This window comes from Temnothorax americanus, unplaced genomic scaffold (genome assembly GCF_048541705.1).
Source record: "Temnothorax americanus isolate GAGA-0224 unplaced genomic scaffold, ASM4854170v1 Scaffold34, whole genome shotgun sequence".
NCBI classification, from domain to species: Eukaryota; Metazoa; Arthropoda; class Insecta; order Hymenoptera; family Formicidae; genus Temnothorax; species Temnothorax americanus.
This window is the reverse complement of record NW_027509485.1, coordinates 821,142-839,982: the sequence shown is the minus strand read 5'-3', so window position 1 is coordinate 839,982 and position 18,841 is coordinate 821,142. Positions and strand designations below refer to the sequence as shown.

The following is an 18,841-nucleotide window of genomic DNA, read 5'->3' as shown; positions in this document are numbered from 1 at the left end:
ATGATATGATTGGGCCGTTGTACGCAGTATGGGGGATGTTTGCGGTTTTGCGGTTTCCGCCCCTCAAATCGACGCCTCTTCCCTCTTTTCCCTTCCCCTGATGCCCTCCCTCCCTCCCCCCGCCTGTCTCTCTCTCTTTTTCTCTTTCCCTACGCCTCCCCCGCGCTCTCTTTCTACCGACTCTTATTATTGCGCACGAGCATCGTCAATTTCACGCCGTATACCGCGGTTTACGATTTGCTAAACGACCAGCAACACGTTTTCACGCGCATGGCTTAATTTTGTTGGCGGCGTAGTAATTTTGAGAATGTCTTTCGATTTCGTCGCAAATGCGAGAAGATCGTGATCGCAATACCGATGCGCATAATAATCGAATAATATAAAACGCGAGTCATGGAAACGACAAGTCGAGAGAGAGAGAAAGAGAGAGAGAGAGAGAGAGAGAGAGAGAGAGAGACTTATAAATGCAACCGTTTACAAAGCACTCCAATTAGCTAACTGTTAATTAGACTCGTTGTTTATTATAGGACGCAATTACGTATATCAATCGACCATGTCAGATAATTTCTTCGCGCAAGAAAAACAATTTTCACGAAAATCATAAATTATTACAGTAAAATCTTCTGTCAAAAGTGAAAAAATTTATGTACAATAGTTACAATAGATAAAATTAATAAACATTTTAAAATTCCCTATTCTTTCAGCTTACGATATATTATTCTCAAATACAGTTATAAATAATAGCATAAGATGTTACAGCTTCTAAAACCTTTACACTTCATAAATCAATCTAAGAAAACTATGAAAAAAACGTGTTTTTTTTTTGCGAATAATAGCACAAAGATAACAACATTTTTTCGCAGAGAAAGCCAAGAAAAGGTAGATCAATTTTAAATCGCCAATCATTGAAACGATATCCATGGAGTTTTTTATTATTTCACTAAGCGACCGATAATTGAACGATAGCATTTCTCCGTCTGTCGGGCGATAAATTGTCGCTCGGATTTGCGTAAGACTCGCGAGACGTCTAATCCGTAAACGACCCCTTGCATAAGCCAAGATTCCAGTGATCGGTTAGTTTCGTCTTCACGTTACATCCGGTTCTTACGTAAAACTTTACGAGCACACGATGGAAAAATAATCAGGGACAAGATTCTTTTTCCACATTATTTTAAACGTTTACGACGTCATGCCTTATTAAATATATTATACTGTATTGTACCATATCTTAATTAAGAAAATATTAAAAATATTGAAAAATATATTATTATTATTATTGTTATTATTATTATTATCATGACTGAAAATTCAGCGAAAAATATAGCATTAAAATATATTACATTATTAAAAGTTTTATTTGTACATATGTGTCGCCAAAGATTTGTAAAATACTTCTTTATCTTTTATTACAACATGTACGTTAGTAAAATCTCAGTAAAATCCATCTCTATATACATTTATATTTATGCAACTTGTTTTAAAAATTCATCCTATGCAATAAAATGCATTAAGATGTCCCTGACTTTTTCTCTTCTTGCCGCGCGCCTCGACATTACATTCGAGCATGAGCAGCATCAATCTCCTCGCACGTGGAAAGTCCCACACGCGGCTTTAATAGACGAATTAATCGACTCGGATGAAACATGGGACAAAAATGGCTACGGATTCTGCAAGCAAACGACTCAATCCGACCTCACCAAAAGCGTATTGTTATATAAATCAGGATTAATCCGTATAGACGCGAGTATTCTTAACATCCGAGGTTTTTTTAGCACAGTGAGAGAAAAAACAAACGTAGCATAGTGTGAGGTCATAGATATTCCCGGAATTAATGCAAATAAAAAAAGAAAGATATATTTCAAGATTCAAATTTTGTGTTGGAAATTATTTAAAACGAGTAAAAATAAACTCTTTCTCTATCTCTCTCTCTCTCTCTCTCTCTCTCTCTCTCTCTCTCTCTCTCTCTCTCTCTCTCTCCCTATTTTTTCGTCAATTTTTCAAATAAAAAGAATTTAAACGAACTTAATCCGAATTTATCTTCGCCTTTCAATTAATCTCCAAAATAACCGAAAGATTTTAAGATACCGCTACACGATAGGAACCAGGATCCTCCCGGCGACGGGAGAGTGCGTGCGTACACGCGTATAACCGCGCCGAAAGCGCTCGTTCCAGCGAGGCATGGGCATGGGCACGGCACAGCAGCGACGGCGGCGTTCCGAGAAAGTTGTGGAATCTCCTGCTCGGGTCGGACCGGGGCACACGACGAATGGACAAATTACAGGGTGCACAGAATAATGAGGCTCCCGTTCTAGGACGTACATCAGAAATCGGGGCATCTCGCGGCTATAAATCACGCGGAACACGGCCGCCGAGCCGCTCCGTAAAACGGCCAATTGACGTGTTTCAGCTTGTACGAACGATGCGCGTGGCACGAGCTGCTGCGAACGGCCACAGCTATAATGATGTAGGGAGAAACAAATGCAGGAATGTTTGCGACAAAATATAAAAATAAGATGTAAGAACATCAAAGAGTAGTGCCATCGCACGTATCGCGATATGTGACAATAGTTCATCGCGTATATTATCGAATCTATATACTTTCATGTATATGCTTTATACGTGCAATCTTGCTGTAGCTTCTTATTAAATTTACATATATATACACCGAGCTTAAGCGAGAAATTTGCGTAAAAACAGTATAATACGTATTGTCACCGTGAAAAAAACGGAAAGTATCGTTAAGCCGGGGACAACTCGATCGTTGAAACGTGGTTATCTCTCGGAGTTAACCATATGGTAATGATATTCTGTTCGACTTTGCAATGTATCGCAAAAACGATATCGCGCGTGATACGGAAAACTGAACACGCTACTTCGAAATGTATAACGTCAGTATTATTCGAGATTGAGAATCCTACACTAAGAAAAAAATGTTCTGCATTTTAGTAAATATATTAGTTTGCATACAACTGTGTGACTCCATTTACTTAAATAAAGAAAATTTTTCTTTTTATTAATATATGTGTATTTATTCAATTTATTGAGAAAAAAATATACTAATAAAAAAGAAAATTTTCTTTATTTTAGTAAATGCAGTCACAGTTGTATGCAAACTAATATTTACTAAAAGGCAGAACATTTTTTTTCTCATTGATAGTATTATAGTAAACTATTTCTCTTTCGATATATTTCGATAATTTAGCAGCCAGACTTTCTGCTTGGATACTTGGATATCTCAACTGACGTTTTCTTACTAACAATATAACTTTGGTATGGATTACGTATTATCATGAAATATTCAATAGCATGATTATCATATTTTTCTTGACAAACTATAAATTATTGATGTCATTAATTTTTGAACACTTTAAATAGTTTTTCAGCTTATGTTTTATGTCTCGTTATGATACAATGTTTAATTCAATTCAAAACTTTGTTTTTCTTACATATCATTTTACTATAAAAAAAATATTAAAATATATTTAATAATCTAAACAAAAATATTTCTTTCTAAAACAATAGCTATAATATTAAAGCATTTTATATGCTAACGTTATACATAATATAAATACTTGTTCTCACTAGAGCAACTCTATCACTATAGCGGGAAAGAGAGAGAGAAAAAGATTGCCTACCTTTCGAAAGCGCGGGAAGAAATCACGCGGCGATCTAGCAACGACTTGTCCGTTACGGGCAGTTGTTGAGGCAGGTCGAGTCAGACCGACTCAGAAAATCAAATGGCCACGACGAATTTATGTGCATTTCAAGTTCGTCCCGCGTTTGCTCTCGCACCTGTCTCTCGCCGAAACATCCCGCTTTGGAAAATGGAACATTCACCGATACGTACTTTTATGCAAATTTAACAAGTAACCGATAGAGATAGATTACACAATCGTCGGCGAATTACCGCAATTATTAGGTAAGTCTGCAATTGTACCTCAAACCTAAAGTTAGCTGTAGGATCGTCGCAATGACAGCTAAAAGTGTGCATAATAATATCGCGATAAACCTCTGCCTTTCGAAATGTGCGTTCATTTTATCGTCGCGCAATAATACTCGTTTTTACCGATCGTCGCCGCATTGCGCGACGCGCATCCAATAACAAAAAAGCAATATATATACAACGAGGAAAATACAGAAAATCTCACTCACCCGTATATGGCGTCCTTGTCACGTTTGTGGACATCGGGCACCGCGGAGGCCGCGGCCGCAGCTGCCGCCGCGAGAACGTGCTGCGGCGGCTGAGGAGGAGGCGGTGGGTATTGGGGGTGTGCTGGGCCCATAGCTCCCAGGTGTGGGCTGTGATGGAGACCGGGAACACCGCGGGCACTACCGTGTGGATCGTATAGCCCCGCGCCTCCACCGCCGCCACCGCCCTCGAGGTAACCCCCGTGCAGCCCGCCATCATCGTACTGCAATCACAAAATTGTATAAGAGTTACAAAGCTGAAATAGATACAAGATACTTATTCTCGTGTATTTACCGATGCCTTTTTTTTATTCAAAGACATTAATAATCTCATATACACATACATTCTTCATTAGATGTTAAGTATTGGGAAAATGAGATCGCTATAGACTAATCTACGGACTTGAAAATGTTGCTTGCAATTATTCGCTAGTGCTTCCTAATAGCGTAATCTTCGAGTTTCTTTCCTATTTAAATATAGGCACTGTCTATTCTGGCGTTGGCTCGTAAATTTAGAATCGTGCGTTTATAACGATTGACGCAAGGACTCGGAGCGCACACGTGAATGGAGAACGTTCAAAAGGTGACACGCCGAGAGACTGCGAGAATGTCACGTCTTTTTTTAAGCATTTTTTTTTAAACTTGTATAACAATCGTAATTCGCGACTTCAAGTTCGGGAGATGGCATATCAGATGACGCTTCTACATATATAAGAACAGTAAACTGTATTCTATAAGCTATATTAGATAACAATGTAGCACATCGTTGTGATCCGTACCGGACTACAGTGCAATTAAATTTGAAAAATAAAAATTCTCATATATACGTCATCAATCTACTGCGAACAGTTGAAGCTCAACCTATCATTAGTCGAAAATGATAAAAATTTACAGTGTGAAATAATTGAGTTGATAAACCTGTTTGAAAATTTATAATTTCAATAATTCTTAGATATAATACGGGAGTAATTAATTTTATAATTGTTGTCTTTAATTAAAAACTTTTTCAATTTGACAACCAGATATTTCCAAACGTAATTTTCCCTGCTCGCGAGATAATGGAAGGTTATCTTATTGTCGAAAAGAGTGCGTGCTTTTAACCCAACTATCATTCTATTTTCAAAAGACACAAACATCCTATTGGAATTTTTCCGCGGGATCGCGATTGTCAACTTTTTCTTCGTTACACTATCACTGTCGGAGAAAAAGATAAGATTTAATCGCCGCAGGAGAAACAATTAATTACGTACCACCGTACGACCGGTAATAAATAACCGCGTATTTCAATTATACGCCTAGCCACGCCAACCTTCCTAGAATAGCGCAAAAAAAGGGCAAGGCCTTGTGATTTCTAGCAATAAAATTCTCGCGCCGATGCAAAGCTGATGGATGACAAACAAAAGTGCGCTAATTGTCGGACAAATTCGAACGTGCGTGTATCGACAGGATACACACACACACGCGCGCGCGCGCGGAGAAAGAGACAACGCTTAATGAAAAACTGAAGATTCGCTTCGATCGATCGCGATCGATTGGTCGGCCGATCGAGAACGGAAGCAATGATTTTCCCGAGTCCTCCAAGCCCGCGGCTTGTCACGCCAGTCTGCGCGGGAACGAAAGCAAGCAAGCCGATTATTATCGCTAATTGCTTAATTCTAGCGTTGGACTCGGGAATGCCGCGTAATTTCGTCGTCGCGAAAACAAGAAGCGGCGGGAATTCGCGATTACCAACCGCGGCAAGTGTGAATGTGTATAACTCGATGCAATCCGGAAGAGTGCAATTGCGCCCGTTACGAAGCGATACTGCAAAAATATCGGAAACGATCTGCAATCCGCGTTCTGCTTAATTTAATTCAACCTTTGGCGCAATTCGCTCCTGAGAGCAACGTATATGCGGAAATCCGCTTAAGCAGAGAGAAAAAATATACCCATACGTAGTCCGAAAAAGTGCGATTACAACTGTCATCTCTCTCTCTCTCTCTCTCTCTCTTTCTCACCTAATTTGATTAATCTTGCGCCGAATATCAAGATTGTGGCGAAATCGCGAAAATAACGCGGTGCGAATCGAATCGCCTGCTATATTGCGCTTGAATTAATCCGATACGCACGTTAAAGTCACTCAAACGATCCGCTTGCGGAGCAGAATGCGAATAATGGCGGCGCGCGTTGGTTAAAATTCGTCCTTCTCAGCTGCGCGCGACTTGTCCTCGTTTTCGTATCGCGAAAGTGCGGTGATAAGACGTCGCGAAGAACCGAACAAAGTACTGAATTAATATGGCCCGATATCTTCATCGACGTTCCTCGTATATATTTACCATGCAACTCTGGAGTGCTCGATAATTATGTCCCTCATGCTTTCCGCGAACGACTCTTCAACTTAATACAGCTGAAACCTTGATTCCCGATATATTAAGTTAAACGCATTTCGGCGCTGCAAATACTATTGACAAGAATAGTTATATTTGTGCAACAAGTGCTGTAAGATGAAAATTTCCCGGGTGCGGAAATGACGCACGAGCCTTATACTTTCCATGCACGTGTTACATAAAAAAACTAAACGCGCTATATTTATATTTCCCATCAACACAATCTATAATATAAGATGTAATAAATAAACCGCAGACGTCATTCTCTCGAGATAAATTATACATCTTGTAGAAATAATTTTTGCAATATTAATACATAATAAACTATTTTCCAAGCAACCACGAATATTTCCACTTTGCTTTGCGCGGTCTCTCTATTCATACAGACACGCAAGTTGCACCTATCCGCGAAAAACGACGTAAAAGGGATTCTTGTCTGGGTATAGCGCGCGAACCATGTCGCATCTAGAATGCGAATTTCTCTCAGCTGGAGGAACTGAAAAAGGCCATGGACAATAATTCACCGTCATGGCAGTATGAAGATATCACTCGATGGGCGAGCGGAATATCTTAAAGGGTATAGCAAGAGGAAGCGAGGTAAGGTTGTGTCTCGAGACGCGATCGTGGAAGACTCGTCCCTATACCGACGATGAAGCTCGTCGTCATGCTCGTCGTCGTCGTCGTTGTGCGTCGTCCTCGTCAACGTCGCCGAGAAGATCCGCGACAAAGCCGGTTCGAGAGAACGCGCTCGTGCGCATCGTATACAATCACTATTTGCAGACGGCGTTAATTTGTGACCGAAACGGAGAAGTAACAGGGCGACGCGTCGCGACGATGTCGAGCTGTCACCGAAGACGTATGCGAGCGGCGGGCCGGCATGACGTGGAAAGAATATTTCCGGAAACGGCGTTGAGGAAGCGACGAGCAGAGTTTTTGGTGAACCGTTAGTCTCTCTCTTTCTGCAGCGAATTATCTCACTCCTCCTTTGTTGAGTTAATTCCTTCGAGCGCATTGCACTATCAATATTGTACCGCCGCGAAATAAAGTACCTATAACGCGCTTAAGTGCTGAATTATGTTGCGCGCAACGTTCGTCTCTCGGGCAAAAATTGAATGACGCGTCCTAGAGTTAGTACACGAATTTGTCCTGTCATGGGGATTAATGCAAGACGCGAGAATTCCTAATACGTATGGAAATGACGTTTTTGCGTAAACGGCGCGGCGCGGAGGGAGGCCGCTTCGGTTTCGCGCAGCTGTAAACCGGCTCGCGCGGCAGGCCGGGGAGAACCGAGGGAAATTTAGCAAAGCCTGACAAACGACCGCCATTTATAAGTAGATAGGTCAAGGCGAGCGCTTAAGCATCTCAATATAAATTGCGAAAAAAACGCAGAGGCAAACAGCGGCGACGGGGGAGGAAAGAAGGACAAGACGCGGCAATACTCGTGTGTGTGTGTGTGTGTGTGTGTGTGCGCGTTGCGCGCGATTATCTCTGGGTGAAAAATATAAATCGGCGGAATACATCGCGCGCGAGCGCCCGGCGGATCAGAATTCAGAAAATTGCCGAGTGATGAAGGTGCCGCCGTCGGCGAATTTTGCGAGCCGACGAGGTAAACACCAATAACCCGACAACGCGAGCCCTTCGCGTCTCTCTTTCTCTTTTTCATTTCTCTTCCCTTCCGCTCTTTCCCTATAACACTCCGCCGCTTCGGTCTCCGCGCACTACGCCGCCGCCGGAGTTGAAATCAATTTCAAAATCGTATAATACATCACACGAAGAGAAATATCAGAAACATCCCAACCGGCTATTAATCTCTCGCGAGAGCAATGCAATGCGAAAAATTTCGCTACGTGAAAAAATTTCGAGGAAAAAATTAAATTCGCCTTTGATATAGCCAGGACTGTCGCACCTTCGAGACACAACTTCGCCAAATAATTTTTCACGTAATCCTATTTTTATTAAGAGTGCAATCTCCACGTCTAATTTATGTACTCTTTAATCCGTGACGAAGTGACAGAAAATGGAGACCTTGGGTATAGCATCAAGATTTTGCAGAGAAGAAGGCGAGAATCTCGATGATGTTTTACGGTGGAGCAAGCAAACCCAACCTCGAAATCGGCAAGCATGCGTTCGCGAGCTCTTCACGTCAGCCATAATGTTTTATTTCGAAACAAACTTTTGCGTCGAAATTTTCATTTGACATTTAGTGTCGGCATGAAAATAAAACTCGTTCACCAAGGGGAAGGACCGCCTGGCGTCAAATATAATCGAGATAGATTGATTATTATTTAACGCGCCAAATGACGATTTACAATTTATAATAAAAGTTCGGCCGATGTGCACCGATTGCCAATACTAAACTATTTAAGAACGCTTTCGCTGTTAGTATCGCGAAAGAGGAGAAAGAGAGAAAAAGAAAAAGATAAAAATGCTCTTGTGCATATCTACTTCTTTTGTAATCATTATCAATGTTTAAAAGAATATTGTAATATCGTACCTTTATCGTACATTTATAAAAGATGTTTTTCGCATTTCAATTTCGTTCTATTTCCGATTTGACTTCGTTTAACATTTAACATTTTCTTTCCACTACTGCAAACGATTACGCGATACATAAAGTATGATTATCACACATGGCGGTAATTAATTTCCTTAGAAATTCAATTATTTCAAGCACCTCGTATAAAATCAGATAGAATTCTCGTAAGCTCGCGCCTCGCTCTATCTTTCCTATCGCTTCTTTCTCTCTTCCCTCTTTTCTCATTATGTTAGAATAGAAAATCTAACGATATAAATCGCGGTAGTGCTTCCAGTTAACCCTGTGATCACGCTACGAGCGCAATTCTAAGACAAAACGTTTTCCTCGCAATTACAATTATATTGTCTGTTTTTTAATGTAACGAGCTGCTCTTCTTTCGGTTGTTTTTTTTTTTTTTTTTTTTAATTATATTAAGACACTTATTTTTATAACAAACAAACTTGCTTCTTTTCTATTGCAAGTTGGTAAATTTAAACGTTTTCTTTTCCGCATCGTCTGATAATTTGTGAGATGTGAGAATATTGTATTTCGAAGGTATCAGACGTGCCACAACGCGAGAGACACAATTTCCGAGTCGTTCACCGGTAGAGCTATTTCGTGCATCTGAGAGACGTTTGACATATATGAAGTTTATGGTTGCATTTGAACGGTCGCACTCTGACTATACGGGCATATTTTCGGAAAACAGAATTAGGCTCGTATCGGAGCGGCGCCCACCATGCGGCTCTAAATCGCGGGCACCGAGCCGAGTTGGGCCCCATTTATCTCGCGCATGAATATGCCTAACGACTGTCCAGACGAAAAGAGGAAAAAAACGGCCGGCGAGACGCGACGCGGGCGCGCACGGCCAATGGGGAACGGCGAGAAATCGATACGACTTTAATCCGTAGGCTAAAGGCCGATATCCGCAATCGGGAGAGCGAAAGTGATTGATGGATGCCCATAAATACATAATCACGGGCTCATTCGGCGGCGCGGCGGTACCTATACAGCGCCGACGGACGACGAAAAATCGGGTCCTCGTCGTCGTCCAAGAGAGCCCCGTCCGCCATTCCCTCGCGCGGCGCAACGCGGCGGTCGGAATTTTTAATCCGAAATGCGCTATCGGGTTACGTGAATTTCCACACCGCTCATGCGAAACGCGATCGCACATTGCACCTTTCTAGCTCGTTCAATTCCTAAATGCTGCTTGACTCTCGATCGCTCGCTAACTTTCCGCCGGGACGAAGTTCGGAAGGATTGGAAACACAAATGAGGAAATAAGGACATATGTCAAAGTAAACGGCAAATTTAGAAAAATACGTAGAAATGAAAACAGGACTGTGATACCGATGTTCGTTCCTCGACAAAAACTTGTTTGTAAATGGCACTGTCACATATTTCTCCTTAAAATAAATATCGATAGATCCTTGGAACAAGCCATATGTAGAGGAGCACAAATAAACAAGTAAACTTAAAAATCGGAAAAAATCGCCAGTAATCCCGAATAAATTTGATACTTATCGTGGCCATTTGAATTCCCGGATACCCGTCATCGTTTTCGCAGGCCAGGTAAAGATTTTTTCAGGTACTCTCGTTGTTCCTTCGGCAATCGCGCATTTAGCAAAAATACTTATCGTATATCATCGATATTTTGCAACCTCCGACGGAGCGTTAAGTCGCTGAAAAAAAATTCACCTGTCAGGAACCCGAGCTTTGCCGTAGACGACCGCTTTCTCCGATCTACCGTCGCGAAGAATTCTCCGCGCTGCACGCAAAAGAGGTTTGCGATTGCCATTGAAGCAGACACGCACGCACGTTTCGGCAATTTTGCAAGCGCAAACCGGGACCGAGCGACGGGATGCCGAAGCGGAATTGAGCGGTAAGAAGCGCATCGCTGGGATCGACTCCTGCACGACCCGCGGCTGCGATTGAGACACGCCGGTATACCAGACGCAAACGTATTATTTGCCCGAAATTGTCAATACTCATTACATCCGGCTTACTCGGAAACTGTTCGCGGGACGAAACGCATACTTGACACCTCGAGGACGCATTACAGAACATTTATTCTTGGCGACGGAAACGTGAAAATCAACGAAAGATACATTTCCCATTATTTCTCACGGGTAGAACGGTTTCGCTGAAGTAAAAAAAAATTTAGCTAGATACAGATCTGAAAATAATTTTGTTGGGCCATCAAAATAATTATGCAGAACACTCAAACACTCAAACTGATTGCTGAAATGTCAAAATTGTTTACAGCATAATCAGCGACCTCTACTATAATTATTTTGGTGTTGCAACAAAATTATTTTCAGATCTGTATCTATAGCTAAATTTTTTAGACACTTCAGCAAAACCGTTCTTTCCGTGTAATTCCAAAAATTGAGGAAGCCAAAATTATATATATACCAATTTTAATTTTCGTTTCTATTAACGGAATTGACTGAGCGGTATGTAAGCAGAAGCATCAGGTATGCGAAAAGATTTCGTCGGTATCCCATCAAAAGTTGGGCGACAAAAGAGACTGTGGTCAAAAAAGGTCACATGTGAATCGCATCGCAATGCCACATGTGTGTGAAACGTGTAAACACGGGAGTAGTTATCGGCGCGCGAGAAGCACTGCTTTCGCATGGATTCAGTTATCGGAATCAATATACGGCCTGTTTAGCACCGCGCATTGAATGATCGAGAAGTGTCAATGCGATCGAACTTAATCTGCCAAGTCTTTAGTTTCGCGAATTAAAACGAGTTCACTAAGTATTTCGTATTTGCATAAAACGAGAAAAATGTTGGAATAGGCCGATATCTCGCATCGGCAAAAAACAACTCGGGCACAACTTGAAAAAAATACCATTTTTTTTTAGAATAGATTTCAAACATTAATTCATAATGTGTCAATTCTATCGTAAAAACATTTAAAAAAGACATGAATATCAATTGCTCTTCGTGGAAGCTGGATATCATGATTTGCAGCAATCTACTTTGAAAATGTGATTTGTTACTTACTCGATATGATATGAAAGGTAAAAGATTCTTCTATCGGTATGTCACGATATGTAAAGGCAAGAATTTTAAAATTTCTTTCGCGCGTTATTTTAGTAATACAATTAAATTTACATGATTATTTAAAGCATTTAAGAGTACCAAGAGCCGAAAAAAAAACACATTGAAGAGAGAGAAAGAAACGTGTTACCTACGTCCGACGGGCAGAAACATATCTCGTATAACCACGAAGAACAGCAAGCACGGATCAACGCGAAAATATGTAAATAAAATATTTAACATTAACTGATCTCAAAAAATTGCTGCACCGGTCCAAGTATCCAAAGAATGCAATAGCTGCATTTATATTTTTCTCCATTAGACGCGCATTGAATACACAAATCGCGCTTGGACTTAAATGCGTGCAAAAGGCTGTAACGAGGCTATATATTGTCCCGCAGCTCGTCGCATTTGACCGTCGCGTGAACAAGAAACCGCAGACGACGCGAAGCCTGATTAATTCTTCGAAAAGAGATACACTAAATTTTGCGGTCTCTGTGTGACGCGGCGAGTTTTTAATTCAAAATTCAGATGAATATTACGTCGACGCTAGAGTATTATAGATATGATCGTACTAAATTGAAAATAATTAGATAAAAAGCTGAAATAGACTTTAATGTGCTTAGCTTTTATTCGAATGAAAGAATATTTTGGGAATCTCATAATGCGAAAGGGAATAACACTTGCATTATTAATACGGTGCACTATAGTGCTACTAGTGCCTCAGATTTGTCGAAACATGATTCATTAAGTTCGTGTCACTCCTGGCGTTCAAATTGTAAAAAGAGGATTTCAATGACACTTAATTGAATCATCATAGACAACTATCCATTACCGGGACAATATCGCAATTATTTATCACGTTAATGGTGAATAATGAAGAAATAATACGCCTAACTTTTGACACGTTAGAAATGTTTACGAGAGAGAGAGAAACGCGGTGAATGGAAACGCGTTTCGGAGTGGCGATGCCTTTCATCATCGAGAACAACAACGAAATGTCAACTCGCCACTTGTTTTAATTAATTAAGCGTTCGTAACGCCATATGCATTTGTTCGTCGCGCCCCTAAGCGAATGAAAATCATCAAACTCCGCGCTGCTTCTGGAATCCAATCGAAACGCGCTCTCCGTTCGAAATCTGCGCGTATAAATCCGCGCGTGAAGCGCGATTTAAAGACGATCTAAAGACAATTATTACATATTCGGAAACAATGCGCGAGATCCCGGGGTGAATATACTCGGCCTACGGAGATAGCGCGAGCGTGCCTGAAATCAGTCAGAGGATTCTTCGCGGCGAGTCTACCGAAACGATCACGGCGTAAATATTCAACAGACGGATCCCTCCTCTGTTCGAGGGGATCCTCTCGAATCTCCCGCACGACTCTGCTGAAACTCGGTGGAGGCTCAGCGAGGCATCGTCGCGACTCTCGCAATCGAGGCCAGAGGAAATTTACTCCCCGGTGTTGCGCTATGATTATCGCTCGTAATTACGCCGCGCGGTCAAAGTCGTCCGATTACGACGCGCGTAATCGACACGTAAACACGAAACGAGCCCGCCAGACCTCGCGGCAAATTTCATTCGGACCCCTCGACCCCTCTTCTTTCTCACGCGACCCTCGCGAATCGGCGGGGTGCCGATGACACGGACGCGAATTTCGCGCCCGAGTAAAAAGCCCGTGTCACACTACGTATCGCGGACGCGGATCGGATTGAGATTGCGGGTCGCGGATCGCGGATCGCAATCTAGCCAATCATAGACGAGCAGCTCATCCGTGATTGGCTGACAATCGATCCGCGATCCGCAATCCCAATCCGATCCGCGTCCGCGATACGTAGCGTGACACGGGTTCAAGAAGCTCGCTCGCGGCGAGCCCGAAAACCAGTCCCCCCCCCCTTTTGCGCAAACTGTGCCGTTTCTCTTTCTTCGTCGCCGCCGTCGCAACGCGTTGTAAGCGCGACGTTACAAAGCGCCGAGGCGGACGACACGTAAATTCCCCTTTCGACACACGGCGTCGATATATATTCAATTCAAATTCACCGGCCGCGGACTCGCGCGCGTCCGAACGAAACTTTCCTCGCCTCCGTCGAGACGCGACGCAGCGAGAGAGAGAGAGAGGGGGGGCACCGTTTTTAGTTTTTACAGACTCACGCGCGACGCTGACTTTTAGGGCCGGAAACGAAACCGTCGAGGAAAAATCACGGCAGCATGATTCGCAAAAACTCACGAAAAAAATCCTTGTTGGCCAATCGCGAGCGCGCGTTTATAAACGGACGGACAATCGATCACTTTCGCACTTTCGAGAATGTTTCTCCCTTAAAAACGCGAGATTTGGAATAGGTAAAACACTTTCCCAACGGCATTTCGAGTCTCGTGAAACTTTCATCGGGACATTTTTAGAGCACTCGGCAAAAATACGCGAAGAAACGTATACGCGACATCCTCGTGGTTTCCCGTCACTGGCAATGTTGTTACGTCATCTTTCCGAGAAAGGTCACAAGATTCTCTCGCCGTATTTCGGAATCGAAGCCGGAGGGGAGGGGGAGGAGAGGGATTATCCTCGTCTCTCCTATCGATCGCGCGCATCGCCTAGCACCGAATCGGAGAAAAAGGTGCGCGCAAAAGTGCTGCAAGTGCAGGTTGAAACTTGAAACATACCCTTGGCTGCGCCATGAACGCCCTGGCCGCGCCGGGGAACTCTGCGTGCTGAGCCACCGTAGCGGCTGTATTTTCCCACAATGTATAAGCAAGCGAGCCTCGACACTTCGCTACACTTTTTCCTCGGCACTGTTGTAGCGCGCGCGCGCGCTAAAGCTCAATGCTCGGACGCGCTGCGTGACGCTCGGCTTTCACGGCACGGAGAGAAAGATAGATGAAGGATCTCGGTCGTCTCGCGTCCGACGGGAAAAAGAGGACGACGCGATGGATTCGTGGCACCAGATTCCGGGCTCCGTCGGCGGCCGACGGCACGCTGCGAGGTTCAACCGCCTTCTTCCTCCGCTTCCTTTTGAAGCCAGCCGTCGGGACGCGCTTCTCGACAATCGCCGGCCCGTCGGCCTGCTCCGCTTCCGCTCTCCGCTTGCCGATCCTTCTCTCTCTCTCTCTCTCGCTCTCGCTCTGTCGCTCTCTCCGTTTTCTCTCCGTAGGTCTCTCTTCGCGGGATCCTTTCCCTTTTGTTGTCTCGTCCTGTGTATTCTCCGAGACTCACACATACACGCACCACACGCGAGACCGGCGTCGTTCGGAGACGAAACCGGCGGCGGCCCGACGCTCAAAATTCAAACTGTCGCGGACGTGCGTCGTCAGCAGTGCTCGGCGGCGGGCAACGTTTGCGGTAGTGGGACTCGTACGACGGCGACGACAGCGACGGCTGGGCCCGGCTGCGCGTGCTTCCTCATCGTCGTCGCGGCGACACTCCACCACGGACGTCCTGGATAACACAGGTGTAATCTCTGGGCGCACCAGCGCTCGGGGTGTTGGGAGCGTGAGACTCCTCTCGTCAATCCCGCATGTCACAGGCGACGGGAGCTTTACGCTCGGGCACGTGGTTTGACCTCCGCAACGCGGTGTCAACAACTGGCGAGGTTATCTCGGCGAGAGAGAGAGGGTGGGGGAGAGGAAATACCTAGAGCGTCGCGTTGTTCGCGAGGCCTGGCAGCCGAGGGTGCCGCATCGAGACGCGATCCGCGAGGTGTACCTCTTCTCGGGGAGATCCGCTGCGCAAAGTCGCTCTCTGTTCCACTCTCCTTCGCATCCGGTGCACACGCGGGGGCACGCGACGCGACGCGACGCGACGCTTTCGAGAAAGACGTCGGACGGGTTCTACTTCACTGTTTCGACACACAACCGATGATCACCGATCGACGACGACGATGTTCACTGACAGAACCACGTTTACATTCTCTCCGAGTTCACTGAGGTATCAAGGGGTTGGAGGGGGGAAGGGAGAGAGAGAGAGAGAGAGAGCAACGGCCACAATGACGCCCGACGACGAAGATGACGACGACGACGGGCGCCACGACGCGAGCACTATTCACCGTTGCGCCGCTCGCACAACTTCGCGCGGGTGTTCCGGCGTTTCACGGCGAAAGAGACGCGCGGCGCGTGACGCACACGGTGCGCGACGGCACGGCGGCGGCGTTGCCACGACCCGCGCGCGGCGCGGCGTTGTTTTCTCCGCGCGAGAGAGATATACGCGTCACCTCCGGGCGCTCCGCGGTTGCCGCCTTTACACACGTCGCCGCACGGGATTCTAACACCGGGCGGCCCCCCGCGCGCGCGCGCGCGCGCGCTCACGTTTCGTTTCGGGACGACGATCTGTCGCTGTCGCGCGCGCGACGTCGACGAGGGCGAAGACGAACGCGAGGTCGCGAGATGCGAACGCGACGCGACGCGACGCGACGGTATATCGCGATGTGAGACTCGCAGGATCCGGTGTACGGGCACGCGCGCGCGAACCGAGAGAGGAGACACCGCGCGACGAGCGAGTAGACTGTCCGAGCGCGCGAGAGACGACACGGCGGGCGACCCTCCTCCCTGACCGTGACTATAACTACTGCGTGTGGCACTCGTGTAACTCCGGCGGACAGAAGGCGCGGTATAGGGTTCCGTAGTGTGTTACCCACGTTTAGCAGCGGGCCGCGCGGTCGAAAGGCAAGCCACGGGGATATGCGTGTTTCAGGGTTTCCCCCCCGCGAAAAAGCCGGACGCCGGAGGTTTGTTAGATCGGCCACACGGAGTAAAAGAGAAGAGCGGAGCGCGTAGCGCGGCGTGGAGAGCAGCGCCTAGCGCGATTTTAGATCCTGCGCCGTCCGCAGTCGTTCGCCAACTGTCAATCAGCGCCGCGCGTAGCGCGGGAGTGGGAGACGCCGGCGACACGCCCACCGGCGAGCGGCCAATGCGCCGGCAGTGCCCGCCTATCGGGAGACCCGGGCGAGAACGCGCGCGGGCCGCAGCGCCGCGCCGGCGGGACCGCGAACTACGGGATCCTCCGCCATCGCTACACCACTACCAACGAGACCGCCGACGGGCGATGACGACGCCGGCGACGCCGACGACCACGACGACGACGACCGACGACGGCGGCGGCGGCGGCGGCGACGATGACGACGAGAACGCCATGGCTAGGACGAGAGCGGGAGAGAGCGTCATTCGCGAAATACAGCGAGATACGTGGATCGGGAGACTCCATCGCTCCAATTCCACGCTGGCGCGCGGTCGACCGAGGCGTTTCCCTCGCGTTTCCCGGCTTCTCCTGGTCTTCGAGGCTGTTGCAAGAAAACCGGGGAAAAATGCACGATTCCGCGTTTGGTTTCGAGTCTCGCTACCAGAAACGCGACTCCAAAGAGATTTTCCAAGTTTCATTGATATCTATTTTTGACATTGATATACAGTTCGATCGATATTCTAATTTAAACGTATCGGCAAACGGTTCGTGCCTTTTTTTTTATTATGAAAAGGTATGTAATAAAGAAGGAGGAAGAACGGGAATACGTGAAACGTGAGTAATTTTACAGTTTCATTGACTTGGAGCGAACTTGACGTGAGTGTTAATACGACTGACTGTAGCACTTTCGCGCGGAGGTGCCGTCGGTGATCGACGCGGGACAAACAGCGTAAAATTTGACATTGCACTTTTAAGGACTGCTCGTACCGGTGGCTCGGCAGATCGAACCGAACGGTCACGCGCGCTCGCGCGCGCGCACGAACGCAGGATAATACTGACAGTCAGCATGGCGAGTGGTCTTGGCAGAGAAAGAGAGAGCGAGAGAGGGAGAGAGAGAAAGGATCCGCTCTGTGTGTGTGTGTGTGTGTGTGTGCGTGCGCGCACACACACACACACACACACACAGGCCGTTCCTCTATGAAATACAAACGCAGCCACCTGAACAAATTCCTATTGATCCCAGTTTACGGAATTAGAACTGATCCTAACTCAACAATTGTTTCCTCCCTAAATTATAAAATCCTTCGTGGGCGTACCTGTGTATATACGGTAAATATTTTATTTACCGGGATTAAGCACCGACTAATGTCGCTAATGGCCTGTAATCTTTATAATCTTATCTTAGAATAAATCTTTTTAGTCGCCATTTTTCCCGTCGGACGGCAGGTTGTATATGCGGCGGCGGAAAAAATCCTTCGGCTGGCCGAAGGCAGCCACACATCGAGACAAAGATATAACATATTTGTATATGATATGTTTCTTTTGTTACGTTTTAAATATTGTGTTAAAGTCACTTGTACTATACATTCTACCGGCAGGAATGCCTGGACATAATACATATAATACATTATACATATACATATATGTCATATACATATCAAAATGTCCAGGCATTCCTGCCGGTCAATCGGATCAATGCGATTAAATCGAAAACAGAAATCGTTGTACGATATTTATTTTCATATCGAACAAAAGACTTTATAATCGAAGTTTCAAAAATTTAGTGTTTTATATTTTATTGCGTGTGGCGTAGCGAATTCTGCACATATGTATTATATACTAGCTCATTATATCATACTATAAATGCTTATATAACAATAGCTATCAAAATGCACCAATCGTACAACAATGATATATTTATCAAAATAGAGATATAAAATAAACGTTTTAATAAAACTGCTAATGCATTCGTCTAAACGCAAGTCACATACCCACCGGACCGTAAATGAAATTATCGAGGGCGACCACGCGCGCGTGTTCCACCTTTTATTTTTTAATA

At 45.2% G+C, this 18,841-nt stretch overlaps 1 protein-coding gene across 1 annotated transcript in view; it reads right to left on the bottom strand.

Annotated features, from left to right (window-relative positions):
- Hth (Meis homeobox homothorax) overlaps positions 1-18,636 on the bottom strand; it is a 58,524-nt gene extending 39,888 nt beyond the window's left edge. Inside the window, exons 1-3 of the mRNA XM_077413958.1 lie at positions 16,742-18,636; positions 14,775-15,995; positions 4,153-4,412 (exon numbers count right to left, since the gene is read on the bottom strand). Of these exons, the coding sequence (XP_077270084.1) occupies positions 4,153-4,412; positions 14,775-14,789 (275 nt within the window). The 5' untranslated portion in view covers positions 14,790-15,995; positions 16,742-18,636. The remainder of the gene's footprint in view (positions 1-4,152; positions 4,413-14,774; positions 15,996-16,741) is intronic.
- Positions 18,637-18,841: the final 205 nt, after the last annotated feature.